The sequence below is a fragment of the Bos taurus genome, chromosome 11 (assembly GCF_002263795.3).
Source record: "Bos taurus isolate L1 Dominette 01449 registration number 42190680 breed Hereford chromosome 11, ARS-UCD2.0, whole genome shotgun sequence".
Lineage (NCBI taxonomy): Eukaryota > Metazoa > Chordata > Mammalia > Artiodactyla > Bovidae > Bos > Bos taurus.
The window spans coordinates 100489869-100502646 of NC_037338.1; the positions used below are offsets into that span (position 1 = coordinate 100489869).

The following is a 12778-nucleotide window of genomic DNA, read 5'->3' on the forward strand; positions in this document are numbered from 1 at the left end:
TCTCCGGGCCCGAGCCTCGGCCTCATTCACGTCAGATCTTCCGGGCCCTCCCCGGCCCGGCTCCGCCCTGGGTGGGGTTGGGTGCGGGGGCCGGAGCGCCGCGGATCGCCGCCAGGGAGGTGACGGGGGTGGGGGTGACCTCGCCCTCCCGGCCCGGGGACCGATGAAGCCGGGGGTGGGGGGGCGCCCCTCCGCGGGCCCGGCTCGGCCCTCCCCGGGGCCGCCGATCCGCCGGCGCAGGCCCGGCCGGGCGGGCGGGTGCGGGGCGGGAGGTGGCGCCGGGCGCTGAGTGGCGGCTCCGGGTCCACCCCCGGCGCGCCGGTGCGGGCGGGAGGCGGGGAGCGCAGGGGCGGCGGCGAGAGCAAAGCGCAGCAGCGAGCATGTGCCGCGGAGCTCAGTAACCAGGGACGACCGCGGCGACAGCGCGGCCGCGTCGGCGCCCAGCCCAGCGCAGCTCCGCGCCGCGGCGCCCGGAGAGGGCGGCGGCCGGACGGCCCGGGCCTGCCGAGAGGTGCCCCCGCGCCCCGGCCCCGCCGGCCCGGCGCAGACAAAGGCGCGGCCCCGGCCCGGCCCGGCCCGCCGCCCCCCCAACTCCGCGCGCCCCGCCCCGGCCCAGCCGCTCCCGCTGGGTGCCCCGACGGGGTCCGGCCCGGGGCGCGGGGGCCGCGGCCGCCGAGGATGGGGAAATCCAACAGCAAGTTGAAGCCTGAAGTTGTGGAGGAGCTGACCAGGAAAACCTACTGTGAGTGCGCGCGCTGGGACCCCCGCCCCGCGCCCCCGGGCGCTGCCTCCGTCCCCTCGCGCCCCTCCCCCCACGCGCGCCCCCCGCCCCCACCAGCCCGCTCCGCGCCCCCCGTGTCCGCCCCCAAGGGGCCAGCTCCCCGCGAGGCAGCCACCCTTCCTCGGCCGTTCCCTGCTCTGCCCCCCAACGCCCCGGGGCCCTCGGAAGCTCGCGGCCGCGCCCCCAGCCTCACACCTGGCCCTATTGTTCTAGGGCACCCCCTCCCTCCCACCCCGTCTCCACGCGCACCCCGGACGTCTGCCGCCTGTCAGCGTGCGCCGGGCCACCCCCGGGAAGGGAGGCAGGCCCCGGCCCCTTCGCGGCCCCCTCCCAGCAGAGCTGTCCAGAAGGGCAGGGATGGGCACGAGCGAGGGGCGGTGGGCCGCGGAGGGGGCGCCCGCTAGCGAGGTGGCTCCGGCTGCGCTGAGCCGACTGGCGGCGGGGCGGGTGATTCATGCATCATGATGCCGCTGCTGCTACTGCCGCTATCACTGCTGCGAGGTTGGCCTGTCGCCCCCTCCCTGGCCCTGATCGTGTGTTAGGGGGGTGTTGGGGAGGGGCGAGACTTGCCAGAGAGGTGGCGGCAGCGAAGGGTCCTGGGCGCACTCTTGGCTGCAGGACTTCCAGGCTGATCTCTCCTCTGGCGCTGATCTCTCCTCTGGCCCTGGTCTCATCTTCCTGGCTTCCACCTCTACTTGCCAGACTGGGAAGTGGGTTTCTGCAGCCCCAGGTGATCTGGTCCGACGCATCCTGTAACCATCTGGGGCACCCCTGAGAGGAGGGTCTGCCCATCTCAGATGTTGCTAGGTCTGTCCCAGTGTGTCTCTCTCCACTTGTCCGACTCCACACCTCTCCAGTTCACTCACATCTCCAGTTTCTCCATCCTAGACTTCTCCCTTCCCTGCAAGCCTCTGGGAGATACCCCTGGCACGCCAAGGGTTAATGGCGCTGGGTCCTGACCCACAGAGGTTCTCTTTTGGGGGCTTTCAAGAAAGACTGCTGAGGGGTGGGGAAGGGCTTCTGCCTGGATCTGACTGGGAAGGGGGCAGAGATTCTGGGCTTGGGTTGGAATTCAGAACCCGTACCTGGGCAGCTGTGTGGATCCGGCAGCTCTGCGCCGTCCCTGGAGGTGGCAGACTGACCACCAGCTGCACCGTTGATGGAGGCTCCGCTTCTGGTGGTGCATTGCACAACCTCTGCTCCCCGCCCCCCAACCCCATTCCGTTGATCTTCTGAGCACGTTTGCAGGTCTGCCGGAGCCCACACTTCCAGTCCGTGCCCCTTGGTCCCCATGTGCTTGGAATGAAGGGGGCTTTCCTGAGTGGGAGCTCGTCCGCTAGAGGTACTGGCTCTTCTCCAGTGGAATTCTGCAGCACAGTGCTCACATCCCAGCAGCTGCTCCTCAAAGGGAGTGAGGCTTGGAGGACTCCATCCTTATTCCTCTCATCCTCTTTCCGAGCTGGGCAGGTGGTCCTTTCCAGTTCGGCTGCGGTTTTGTGAGGTTTGCTGGGCCTTCCTGCAGGCTCCGTCTGGATGTGACCCATAGCTGTCAGCAGGCAGGCTGCATGGAGGGTCTTTCCAGGCAGAGAGCACAGTGGGCTTCAAAGGAGGGGTGGGCTTGGGTGCTCCAGGGTGTCTCCGTCATGAAGGGGAGCGGGGAGGTCCTGTGAGCTGAGTGAAGCCCAGGTTCCTGCCCCTGGAGCGCATCACGCGGCACGCTCCTTGCTTTGCTAATGCATTGTCTTCACAGTGGTCCCAGGACCCAAGATCCCACAGCACCCCTGTCACCAGGCGATGCCAGGACTCAAACCCAGGGCTGTCCAGCTCCCAAGTTATGCCCTTCGAGAGACCTCAAAACTCACCCTGAGAAATCCAGAGACGCTTCTCCTCTTTCTGGTTTCTAAGCTCATGTTGGTAGACTCAGATGGGAAGGTTCCTGGGGAGGTCATTTTGTCCACTCCCCTCTCTCTGGGCAGATCTAGCAAGTTCGGAAGAAGTTGAGTCAACAAGGCCTTGTTGGGAACCAGCCCCGTGGTGCTGGGCCGGGCCGGGCTATTTTTAAAGGCCTTTGGAGACCTGGAACAGTTTCGCTGAGGGAGTGAATGAGCTGGGTACTTTTTCTCAGGATCTCTTACTGGGTTTGGGCTGACGGAGATGGTGGTGGGCTCACGGGCCTTTTGTCTGTCTCCCTTGCCGGTGTCCGCTCCCCTAGGGCAGGCCCTTCCTTCTCTGATTGTGCTGGCACTTAGTAGGGCCACAGGTCTCTATTGAATGAAGAACCTCCCAGCAGGAACAGCAGAGAAAGCCTCCAGCTGGTTCTAAAGCCCCCAGCTGGGCCTCCTGGTGACAGGGCGTGGAGCCATCTGCTCTTTGTTCAAGGGATTCTGTGTTTTGTACAGGTCCAGAGAGGAGCACTTAGGGAGGACTCTCAAATGTCAGAATCTCCTGGAGAGCCCCAGTTAAATACCAAGGTGCCCGGATCTGGTTGCTTCCCAGATTTCCGATTCTCAGAGTCTGAGCTGGGCCCAGGCATTTGTCTCCTTGACGAGTGTCTGTCATGCAGACCTTGGTTCCGAGGATTCCGGGCTCAAGACCCACAGCTGGTTCTGGGGGTCCCCGCATGTGTCAGCATCACCTGGTGGCCTAGGTCACCACCTTGGGTGACCCACAACCCGCTGCCAAAGGCTACAGGGGACCCCCAGGGGATCCCCAGATGTTCATGCCTCAGTGCCAGCTGCCATCCTTGGTGGGGAGTCTCCTGTTTTTGGAAGAGACGATCTTGGTGGTGGTGGTGTGTGTGTGTGTGTGTGTGTGTGTCTGTGTGTCTGTGTGTATGTATGTGTGTAAGCAGGAGGCAGTCTTGAAGCTCCCACTATGCGGCCCTCCCTAGGCACATCTGGATTCAGCCTAGCTGAACCGCTTCATCATTCAGCCTTGACACTGCAAAGCAGACTTTTTTCCTCCCCTGCATATAAGAATTTGTAAGTCATCAGCACCCCGTAACCCAATCCTCACCCCTTTCCGGCACAGTTCACATCCAGGGGCAGCAGGGGGTTTGCGGGAGGTGCAGGCCCTGCCCAGCTGGGACTCATCGAACAGTGCTCAGTGTGGCCAGTGGCCTGGTTTCTATGAGGTCTGGCCTGCTCGTGTCCAGCTTGTTGTTAAGGCTGTTGTCAACCCTGTGTGCCCAGGCTATGGGACAGGCCCGCTCTTCACCTAACTGAGCCTCAGTTTCCTCATCTGCAAAATGGGTGTGCTCATGGTACCTGATTCCGAGGGTATGTGACAAGGCAACAAGATAATTTACACACAATATGATACAAGGTGAATGGTTGTTGCTATTTAATCGCTCAGTTGTGTCTGACTGTTTTGTGACCTCATGGACTCTAGCCCGCTAGTCTCCTCTGTCCATCGGATTTCCCAGGCAAGAATACTGGAGTGGGTTGCCATTTCCTTCTACAGGGGATCTTCCTGACCCAGGGATCGAACCCGCATCTTTTATGTCTCCTGCGTTGGCAGGTGGATTCTTTAACTCTGAGCCACCTGGCTCCTTAACATGTGACACACACTTGTCAAGGATTTAAGGATACATGTTAGTGATCATAATTAATGCATTGTTTTGACTATACAGTTCAGCTTCATCCTGAACTGGTCGCAGATATATCTTGTGGGCAAAGTACCTCTCATCTCTCTGCAGAGGAATCTTCCATGACCCTGGTCTTTGTGCCTGGCACTCAGGGGGCATAGAATGATGAGACTTTTGGTTGGCCTGAGTCTTAGCAGGTTCTTGTACCCGCAGCAGTCTCCCTGCCCCCATCCCCAGCACTTGTTAATTTTGAGGCTGCCCTGATCTACCATTCCCTGAATGCTCACTCTGTGCCAGGCCCAGAGATGGAAATGTGAATGAGAGAGATGTAATTCCTGCCCTCAGGTGGAAACCAGGCAGGTCATCCGGAAATCTGAGCTTGTGGGACTCAGCCATTTGTTGTGATCTGAGCTGCCTCCATTTAAAGGCTTCTGGACCCAGGCCAGCCGGTTCCAAGAGGCAGAAAGCTCCACCTCTCTCCCCCTTTATTCTCTCCTCACGGTGCTCACTGCTCTCCCCATGGACCCTCTTTCCAAGACTCAAAGGAGGTCACCTCTCCCTCCATTCTTGGTCGCCAGCCTGGAGTCTCTTTGGCCTTTTCCCTGATGCCCAGAATGTGGAGGGAGGAGCAGCTGGCTGGGCTTTTGGGGGAGCCAGCAGCTAAGGCCTCTGCGACCCAGAGCAGAGAAGGGGATCCCAGGTCTGGTTGAGAGATGCTGGTTGTCACCAGTCTCTCTGGCTTTGGGAAGGATCCAAGAGGGTCCCTTCCTACAGGGTAAGGGATACTCTCTGAGGGTCACTTCCCCCTCCCAATCTGCTTGGCCAGAGAGAGCAAGACATTGCCGTGGGGAAGGCAGGATCTAAGATAAATGAGCGAGTCGGGGTGTGGAGGGCCCCACCACCAGGCAAAGGATAAGCCACTCAGGACAAGGAAGGCCCTTAGGGAGGAAGGTGGCTTCTGCAAACCCTCTGCATCCTGTGTGCATGCGGGTAAGACCCAGGAGGCTGCTCCCTGACTCCACTGAAAACTAAACAGAGCACCAGCAGGAGGAATCGAGGTTAGACTCTTAATGCTGGGCTGGGCCTTTGGGCAAGAAATATCAAGTCCGTTGTAAACTCCGTATTCTGGAGAATGGGGCCGGGTCCTCATTCACGCTCTGTGACCTTGGGCGAGTCGCTCACCCTCTCTGAGCCCAGTTTGCTCATCTGCAATATCTGCCCAAGTGACTCTGTGGGTCTAAAGGGGAGAGGGCTTTGAGGTCCAAGCGTGGGCTGGAGGGGAGTGGGGGGTGTTTAGCCACAGAGTCTCCGAGAGGGCCGTAGACCCCAGGGGCCGGATGTGCTGTGGTTCTGGTCCTTTCCTTGGGCAAGCCTCATGTCCTGGGGCCTCACTTTCCTCTCAAAAACAGACATCACAGGGGCCCCAGAGTCAGAGGGTTTAGCACGCTGCCTGGTTCTGGGGGGGACCCTTTAAGCCTCTCCCGGACGCAGCTGGTCCTTGGAGGCAAGTCCTTGTCCTCCTGAGCGGGACAGTCTCACTGGTTTACATTCTGTCCCTTGATGAGAGAAACAGAGGCCAGGGAGGGGCAGGGATGCCCCTAGGGCCCGGGCCACCTCCAAACACCTCTTCCGGCTTTCTGCCTCCTCCAGCTCCATCTGGCGCCACCCCCACCCCAGAGAGTTCTGGCATCTCACATCTCACAGTGTCAGGGAAAGCTCTTTCTCCTGGTGGCAGCCTCGGGACTGGACCCAGCCTCCTCTGCTCCCAAGGCCAGGCCTGAGCCCCTCTGGGGCCGACATAGCCGGCCAGTGCATGGGGCTCGTGCCATCCCTCATCCAAAGACCATAGGAAGGGACTTGGACATTTTCTGAGATGGGTGGGATGGGAGTCCATGGATGGAGGTGGTGGAGACATTAGATTTGGGTTTAGATATGGTTTTAGCACATAGTCCAATGAATGGAGGGCTTCCCAGGTGGCTCAGTGGTAAAGAATCCGCCTTCTAATGCAGAAGATGCAAGAGACGAGGGTTCGATCTCTGGGTCGGTAAGACCCACTAGAAAGGAGATGGCAACCCACTCCACTACTCTTGCCTGGAAAATTCCATGGACAAAGGAGCCTGGTGGGCTACAGTCCATGAGATCGCAGAGTCAGATGCTACTGAGCAAGCATCTTTACCTTTTATCAGTGAGTGGATTGGAGAAGAGGGTTGCAATCAAAGTCGTGTGATTGTGGTGATAGACTGGGGGTTCATCAGAGGAGGTGGTGTTAAAACAGATCCTACATATATTTAGGAGGAAGACTCAATAGGACTTGGTACATAGGTTTCATTACCTTGTGAATTTGAGATTATATACTCTTTAACTTTTAAAAATCTGACAATTGTGAATGTTTGCCCACATCATTAACTGCTCTTCTAAAACATGATTTTTAAATGATGCATCATATAAGTGCAGCATATTTTATTTAATCCCAGGCCGCTGGACAGGTAGATTGCTCTTTTCTCCCCAGTGTAAACAGTGCTGTGACAACCATCTTTGTACCAAATCTTGGCATAAACATCTCTGTAGTAAATTTTTGCACGTGTCTCTTCTTGAAGATAAATTTCCCCAAATGAAGTTGTGGCATTACAGGCTGGGAACATCTTAAAAGGCTTTTGATTGAAAAATTGTTCAGTTGCTCTCCACAAAGTATCAATATGTTCCCATTTATATTTTCAGCAAAAGTGGATGAGGGAGTGCCTATTTCACTGTATTCTTGCCAGCACCGAGTATTATTCTTTTCTTAATAATTGCCAACTTGATGAAGAAAAAAGTAGCTCGCTATTTCAATATTCATTTCTTTGATTACTATAAAATAAAATCCTGGAATCTTTGAGCTAGAGGAGACTTTGGGGTCAGGCAGTTCAATGTTCTCATTTTACTAGCGGACCAGTCGGGTACCTGAGAGGTGAAATATCTCTCCCAAGGCCACGTGGCAAATACACAGGGCAGGAACCTAGGATGGCTCATTCCCGTCGGGTCCCTCCCACGGTGCCATGATGAGTTGGCCTTTGGGGTAGAGATGAGGATGTCATTGAATTTGATGGGGTTCATCTTGTCCTAAATCTCTCTTGCTCTCAGGTAAGGAAAAACAAACAAACAGAAATTAAAAAGAGATTCCTTCTTACTGTCCTTATGAGATGAAATAGTTGGTATTGCATGTGGCCTATCTACCAGGGAAGAAAGTGAGAGTGTTAGTCGCTCAGTTGTGTCTGACTCTTTGCGACCCTATGGACTGTAGCCCGCCAGGCTCCTCTGTCCGTGAAATTCTCCAGGCAAGAGTATTGGAGTGGATTACCATTCCCTTCTCCATGGGATCTTCCCGACCCAGGGATCAAACCTGGGTCTCCTGCTTTGCAGGCAGATTCTTTACCATCTGAGCCACAAGGGAAGCCGGGGCAGAGATCATCATAAATTAACACTTCAAATTTCTAGATAATGTGAAATTGGGGTCAGATTCCCAGCCAGGGATGGGACAGCAGAGTGGTGAGGGCTCAAGCGTGTGTTGGCTGTGTTTCCCCATGTATCTCTGAGCTCTGGGTGCCTGGTGTGTGCCCATCAGCAGGCACAGGAATTGATGCCAGTAAGTGCCAGTAATTGACCTCACGGGATGGAAGCTGATTGGCCATCAGAATCAGGGGACAGTTCATGGCCACCCCCCTGGGAGGTTACGGGGTAGAGTGTCACGGGCCCTTGACTGAATTGGGAGTAAGTGGCAAATGCAGAAGACTTCCGTGTTTGGCCTGGCAGGTTGGTGGCTAGATTGTTCTGGGAGGTCGGGAGGGTAGGCCGGCTCCTGAAGGCTGGGTTTTAGGATCCTGCGTGGACGTGGGCCTGGGGGGACTGGAGACACATCTGCCTGGGGTTCTGTCCCAGAACCGCTGCAGCCTGGACAGCGACTGGAGTCGCTAGCCCCTTCTGGGCCTTGGTTTCCCTTTCTGTACGGTGTTCAGGTTGCCGGATGGTGGGACTTGCTTTGGGGAAGTGCCTCCCATCCCCATCCTGGACCCCAGGGATGGGATGTGCTTGGGCTCCGGCGTCTGATGACTTGGCTTGGCCACAGGCACGTCCTTCCTCTACTGATGCCTCCGTTTTCTCATCTGTGAGCTGGGGATCATAAGTGAAAGTGAAGTGAAGTTGCTCAGTCATGTCCGACTCTTTGCGACCCCATGGACTGTAGCCTACCAGGCTCCTCCCTCCATGGGATTCTCCAGGCAAGAGTACTGGAGTGGGTTGCCATTTCGTTCTCCAGGGGATCTTCCCGACCCAGGGTTCGAACCCTAGTCTCCCGCATTCTAGGCAGACGCTTTAACCTCTGAGCCACCAGGGGATCATAAGCCCCCCATAACACAGGGTGTTGTGTGTGAGGTCAGACATGGCAGAGACACAGTTTGGTGGCTCACTCGGTGCTCCCTCTGAGTGCGTCACTGGTGACGGGGGGCCCGTGAGCAGTGACTCGTGGGGATCAGAAGCTGTCGCCACGGCAAGAGTTGGGCCTTAAATCACGTCTGTGGGATGCAGGCCCAGCTTAGGGTTCACATGTTTGTCACCCACTCCTCCTGGGAGCTCTACGTGGTCCCCGCTTTACAGATGAGGAAACTGAGGCTCAGAGGGGACTGCAGCTGGCCCAGGGCACACACCTGGTGAGTGATGCAGGCGGGGGGTGTGGGGGAAATTGACTCTGGGCCTGGAGGAGGGGTCCTGTGCGGCTGGGGGTGGGGGTGCGCCGAGACGCTAAGGGCACGGGTGTGGGTGAGCGTGAGTGACTGTGGGTGCTGGGAGTGGGTGTTCAGCCCTGGCTCACGTGGGCACGCACCGAGTGTGAGTGATGGGGTCGTGGCGTGTGTCAGGAGTGGGTGAGCGGCATGTCGGTGTGTGTGAAGGCAGGTCTGAGCAGGTTGTGATGTAGGTGTGCAAGGAGAGTGGGGGTGGGGGCACTTGGGTGGGAGGCAGAGACAGGCTGGGGCTGGGCCAGAACTCATTGCTCAACTGCCTGCCCCAGGGCCAGGTGACGTGGCTGCCACGTCTCTCCCTTCCTGCCCTGGCCTCCAGGCTTTGGTCTCTGGGAGCCCCCTGCCCTCGAGCCGTGGGGAAATGTCACTGGGAGGAATGAGAGTAAGGATGCATCCTGTTTACCAAGTGGGCACTCAGTGCCAAGCATGCTGAGTACAGAATTCCCTCCTGTGTTCTCACTGCAGTGAGAACTATTGTGTCCATTTTACTGATGAGGGAAACAAGGCCCAGGCAGGTTCAGGGACATGCCTAAGACCGCCCAGCCAGTCAGCGGCCAAGATGGGGCTCAGGCTTAGACTTAGACCTTTGTCTTGCCAACGCCATGCCCTGCCCACCCCGGGCCAGCATCCCATCTCTGTGAGCCTTATAACCTTGGAGCTGCTGCCGAAGGTAGTGAGCGTCCCATCAGTGGAGGCATTCAAGCAACTGCCAGAGTATCAGACATTGCAAGGTGTTCCTGGATGCCTGGGCCGGATGGGAGGTTGGATGGTGGGGTGGTGGTAGCATCCTTCCAGCTGGAAACACACACAGCCCTACTGATCTTATTTATTTTTGATGGTGCCGTGTGGCTTGCAGGATCTTAGTTTCTCCACCAGGGATTGAACTCATGCCCTTGGCAGTGAAAGTGTGGAGTCCAAAGTACCGGGCCGCCAGGGAATTCCCAGCCCCACTGGTCTTGCTGTTCTGATTTCTGCAGGGGACTGGAGGCAGCTGCGCTTGGCTTCCTCTGGGGCAGAGCTGAGACCTGCAGGCAGGTGGCAGGAGAAGGGCTGGGACGAGTCCAGGGAGCCCCACCAGGAGCGTGCATGCAGTGGGCAGAGCCGCACCCCCGTCTCTGAGGCTTTCTTAGCTCTGCCCCATCCATGGGGGGGCCCTTGGGTTCTGACCTGTGTGGACCCTGTGCTGACCTCAGGGAAGCCTCCCAGCCTGTGAGCTCTGGAGCAGAGCACCCCACTGTGCAGTGTCCCCTGCTTTCAGGGAGCCTACAGACTGGGGGCTGGGAAGCTGATCGGGGGCAGCCTGAGGAGGGGCAGCCCAAGGTGAGGCCGTGGAGGCCCAGAGTGCCCCGGTCACCCTGCCCTGCCCTGCCCCTGCCTGGCATGGGTGGGGTGCGTTGGGAAGTGTCTGTTGGACCAAGGAAGACGCGGAGTCCTCACGGGGGCTCACAGGCACAGTGACACAGAGGACCGTGGGGTCTGGAGGCCAGGTCGCAGGGCCCTGGGTCACCGTCTGCGACTTGAGAGCTGGGACACATCTGGTGGATTTAGGGCTTTGCTCAGTGCCCAGCCTGGAGCACAGTGCAGGCCTGTGTGTGCTTCTGGAGAAAGCTTGGTTTTCCCAACGTGCTTGTCCACGTGTTGCTTTGTTTTGTTCCTCCGATGACCCGGGTGGGACCCATCTGTGCCCCAGCCCTGCCATCTGATGGGGGCGGGGAGTTGCCAGGGAGTCAGAGTCTGGGATCCCCGTTCCAGCCCATGACTTGCCGTGGCCTTGGGTGGCGCTTCTCAGGGTCTCCATTCCCCATCTGTTGCACTCTCAGTAAGATGGGCCTTTTCTCAGCGGCAGGGAAGCCTGACTGACCGTGCCCCCAAGGAGGCCGTGCTCCCTACCTCGGGAGCCCAGCGGGGTGCTCGGGACGGGTGCGGGCCAGCTGCTGGCTCCGGCAGTCCTGCTCTCACGAGGTGGCCCCGGAAGCTGGCGGGGCGTCCGGGCCACACTGAGCTCTGGACTCCCTGGCAGGGGAGGAGGAGGAGGGCAGAGGAATGTGGCTTTGAGGAATGTTTAACCCAAGGCAGAAATAGCACTCTGCTTTTTTTTTTTTTCATTCCAAGCTTGGGTTTTCAGCTAGGAAGTGGGCTCAGAGTGCCATTCTCTCTTTCTTCAGCCTCTGGCTCCCCGACTGCTCTAGCCTTCGGGGGCAAAAAGTGGCCTCTTTTTTTTTTTTTTTTTAAACTGGGAAGCTGCTGTGGGAACCAGAAAGGACCCTGGATTTGGAGGAAGGCAGAGTTGGTTGGGTTTACATCCCCGGTTCTCTGTTTCCATTGAAAAAGACCCTGATGCTGGGAAAGATTGAGGGCAGGAGGAGAAGGGGGTGACAGAGGATGAGGTGGCTGGATGGCATCACCGACTCGATGGACATGAGTTTGAGCCAACTGTGGGCGGTAGTGAAGGACAGGGAAGCCTGATGTGCTGCAGTCCATGGGGTCGCAAAGAGTCAGACACAACTTAGCGACTGGACAACGACAACTCCATTTCCCAGGCCTGTGGTCTTCACACCTTGGCACCTGCTTTCTCTTCTAGGGGTGGGGGAGGAAATAGGATCTGAGATCCAGTGACCTGGTGGAGGTGGGGGAGGGGACAGGATTTGAGATGGCTTGTCAGTAGTGTCAGGAGTTCCCCCTCAGGGACCAGCCAGGCCTGGGTACAACTCCCAGCTCCTCTCGTCAGCTTTGCGATCTGGGCCAAGCCCTTTCTTATGGAGCCTCCTCACTTCATCTGTAAAATGGGCCGGTGACGATAGCCCCGCCTCCCGGGGTGGTGGATGAAATGAAGGTGGAAAACATTGGCCAGAGGGCCTGGACATCCTAGACTCGAAAACCCTTCTCTGAGTCCTGGGGGCCTCACGCGTAAAATGGGAAAACGGCCCCCACTGCGGGCCTGCAGCCAGGTGACATGAGGGTCCTCGCCAGGGATGAGTGCCCACTAGGACAGCTTTTCATCTGACCCTTCCATTTGTCTCGTTCCTCTGACCCCAGGACCCCCCACCCCCGCCCACACTCGGCTTAAACCAGCGCCCAAGTCCCCTCCACACAGGTGCCCTGCGCCCAGCCAGTGCCTGCCCCAGATCTGGCAATGAGAACACGTGTAACCCACCCTACTTCCATCGGGCTGTGGGCACCTTGTGGATGCGACCGCGTCTGGTCTCACAGTTCACTGCTCTATCCCTGGTCCTTGGACAGAGCCTGGAATACGTTTGTCAAAAGGAAGGAAACAAACCCATCAGCTCACACGCTAGTGGATGAGGGACGTTTCTTCTCATCCATCTTCGTCTTCGCTATTCCTTTGCCTGGCCTCCTCCCACCTCCTGGCCTGGGTGATAGGGGGCTTGCCACATCTTGGGGAGAGGTGGGCCTCAGAAGGTAGGTGCTGGGAGGCTGGGCCTCAGCAGGTCAGGCCTAGCGAGGACCCCAGCCCCTCTCTCCTGCTGGGGCTGGGGAAACAAGGAGGGGGTCCAGCCAATCAGCTCAGCCCCTCCTTTGAGGCCCCTCCTGCCCCTGTCTCTTTGTAGGAACCACAAGATTCCTGTTCAAAGGCAGGAGATGGGGCTATTTTTGGCACTGTGGGGGAAAAAAAAACGA

At 58.1% G+C, this 12778-nt stretch overlaps 1 protein-coding gene across 2 annotated transcripts in view; it reads left to right on the forward strand.

Moving 5' to 3' along the window:
• Window positions 1-395: 395 nt before the first annotated feature.
• The window catches only part of NCS1 (neuronal calcium sensor 1), a 55664-nt gene continuing 43281 nt past the window's right edge, over window positions 396-12778 (forward strand). The window contains exon 1 of one of the 2 annotated variants that reach the window (XM_024999591.2): window positions 396-742. In XM_024999591.2, coding sequence (XP_024855359.1) covers window positions 679-742 — 64 coding nt within the window. In that variant the 5' untranslated portion in view covers window positions 396-678. Of the gene's footprint in view, window positions 743-8105; window positions 8157-12778 lie in introns of those variants that run through there. The other variant, XM_010810508.4, reaches the window with a different exon arrangement.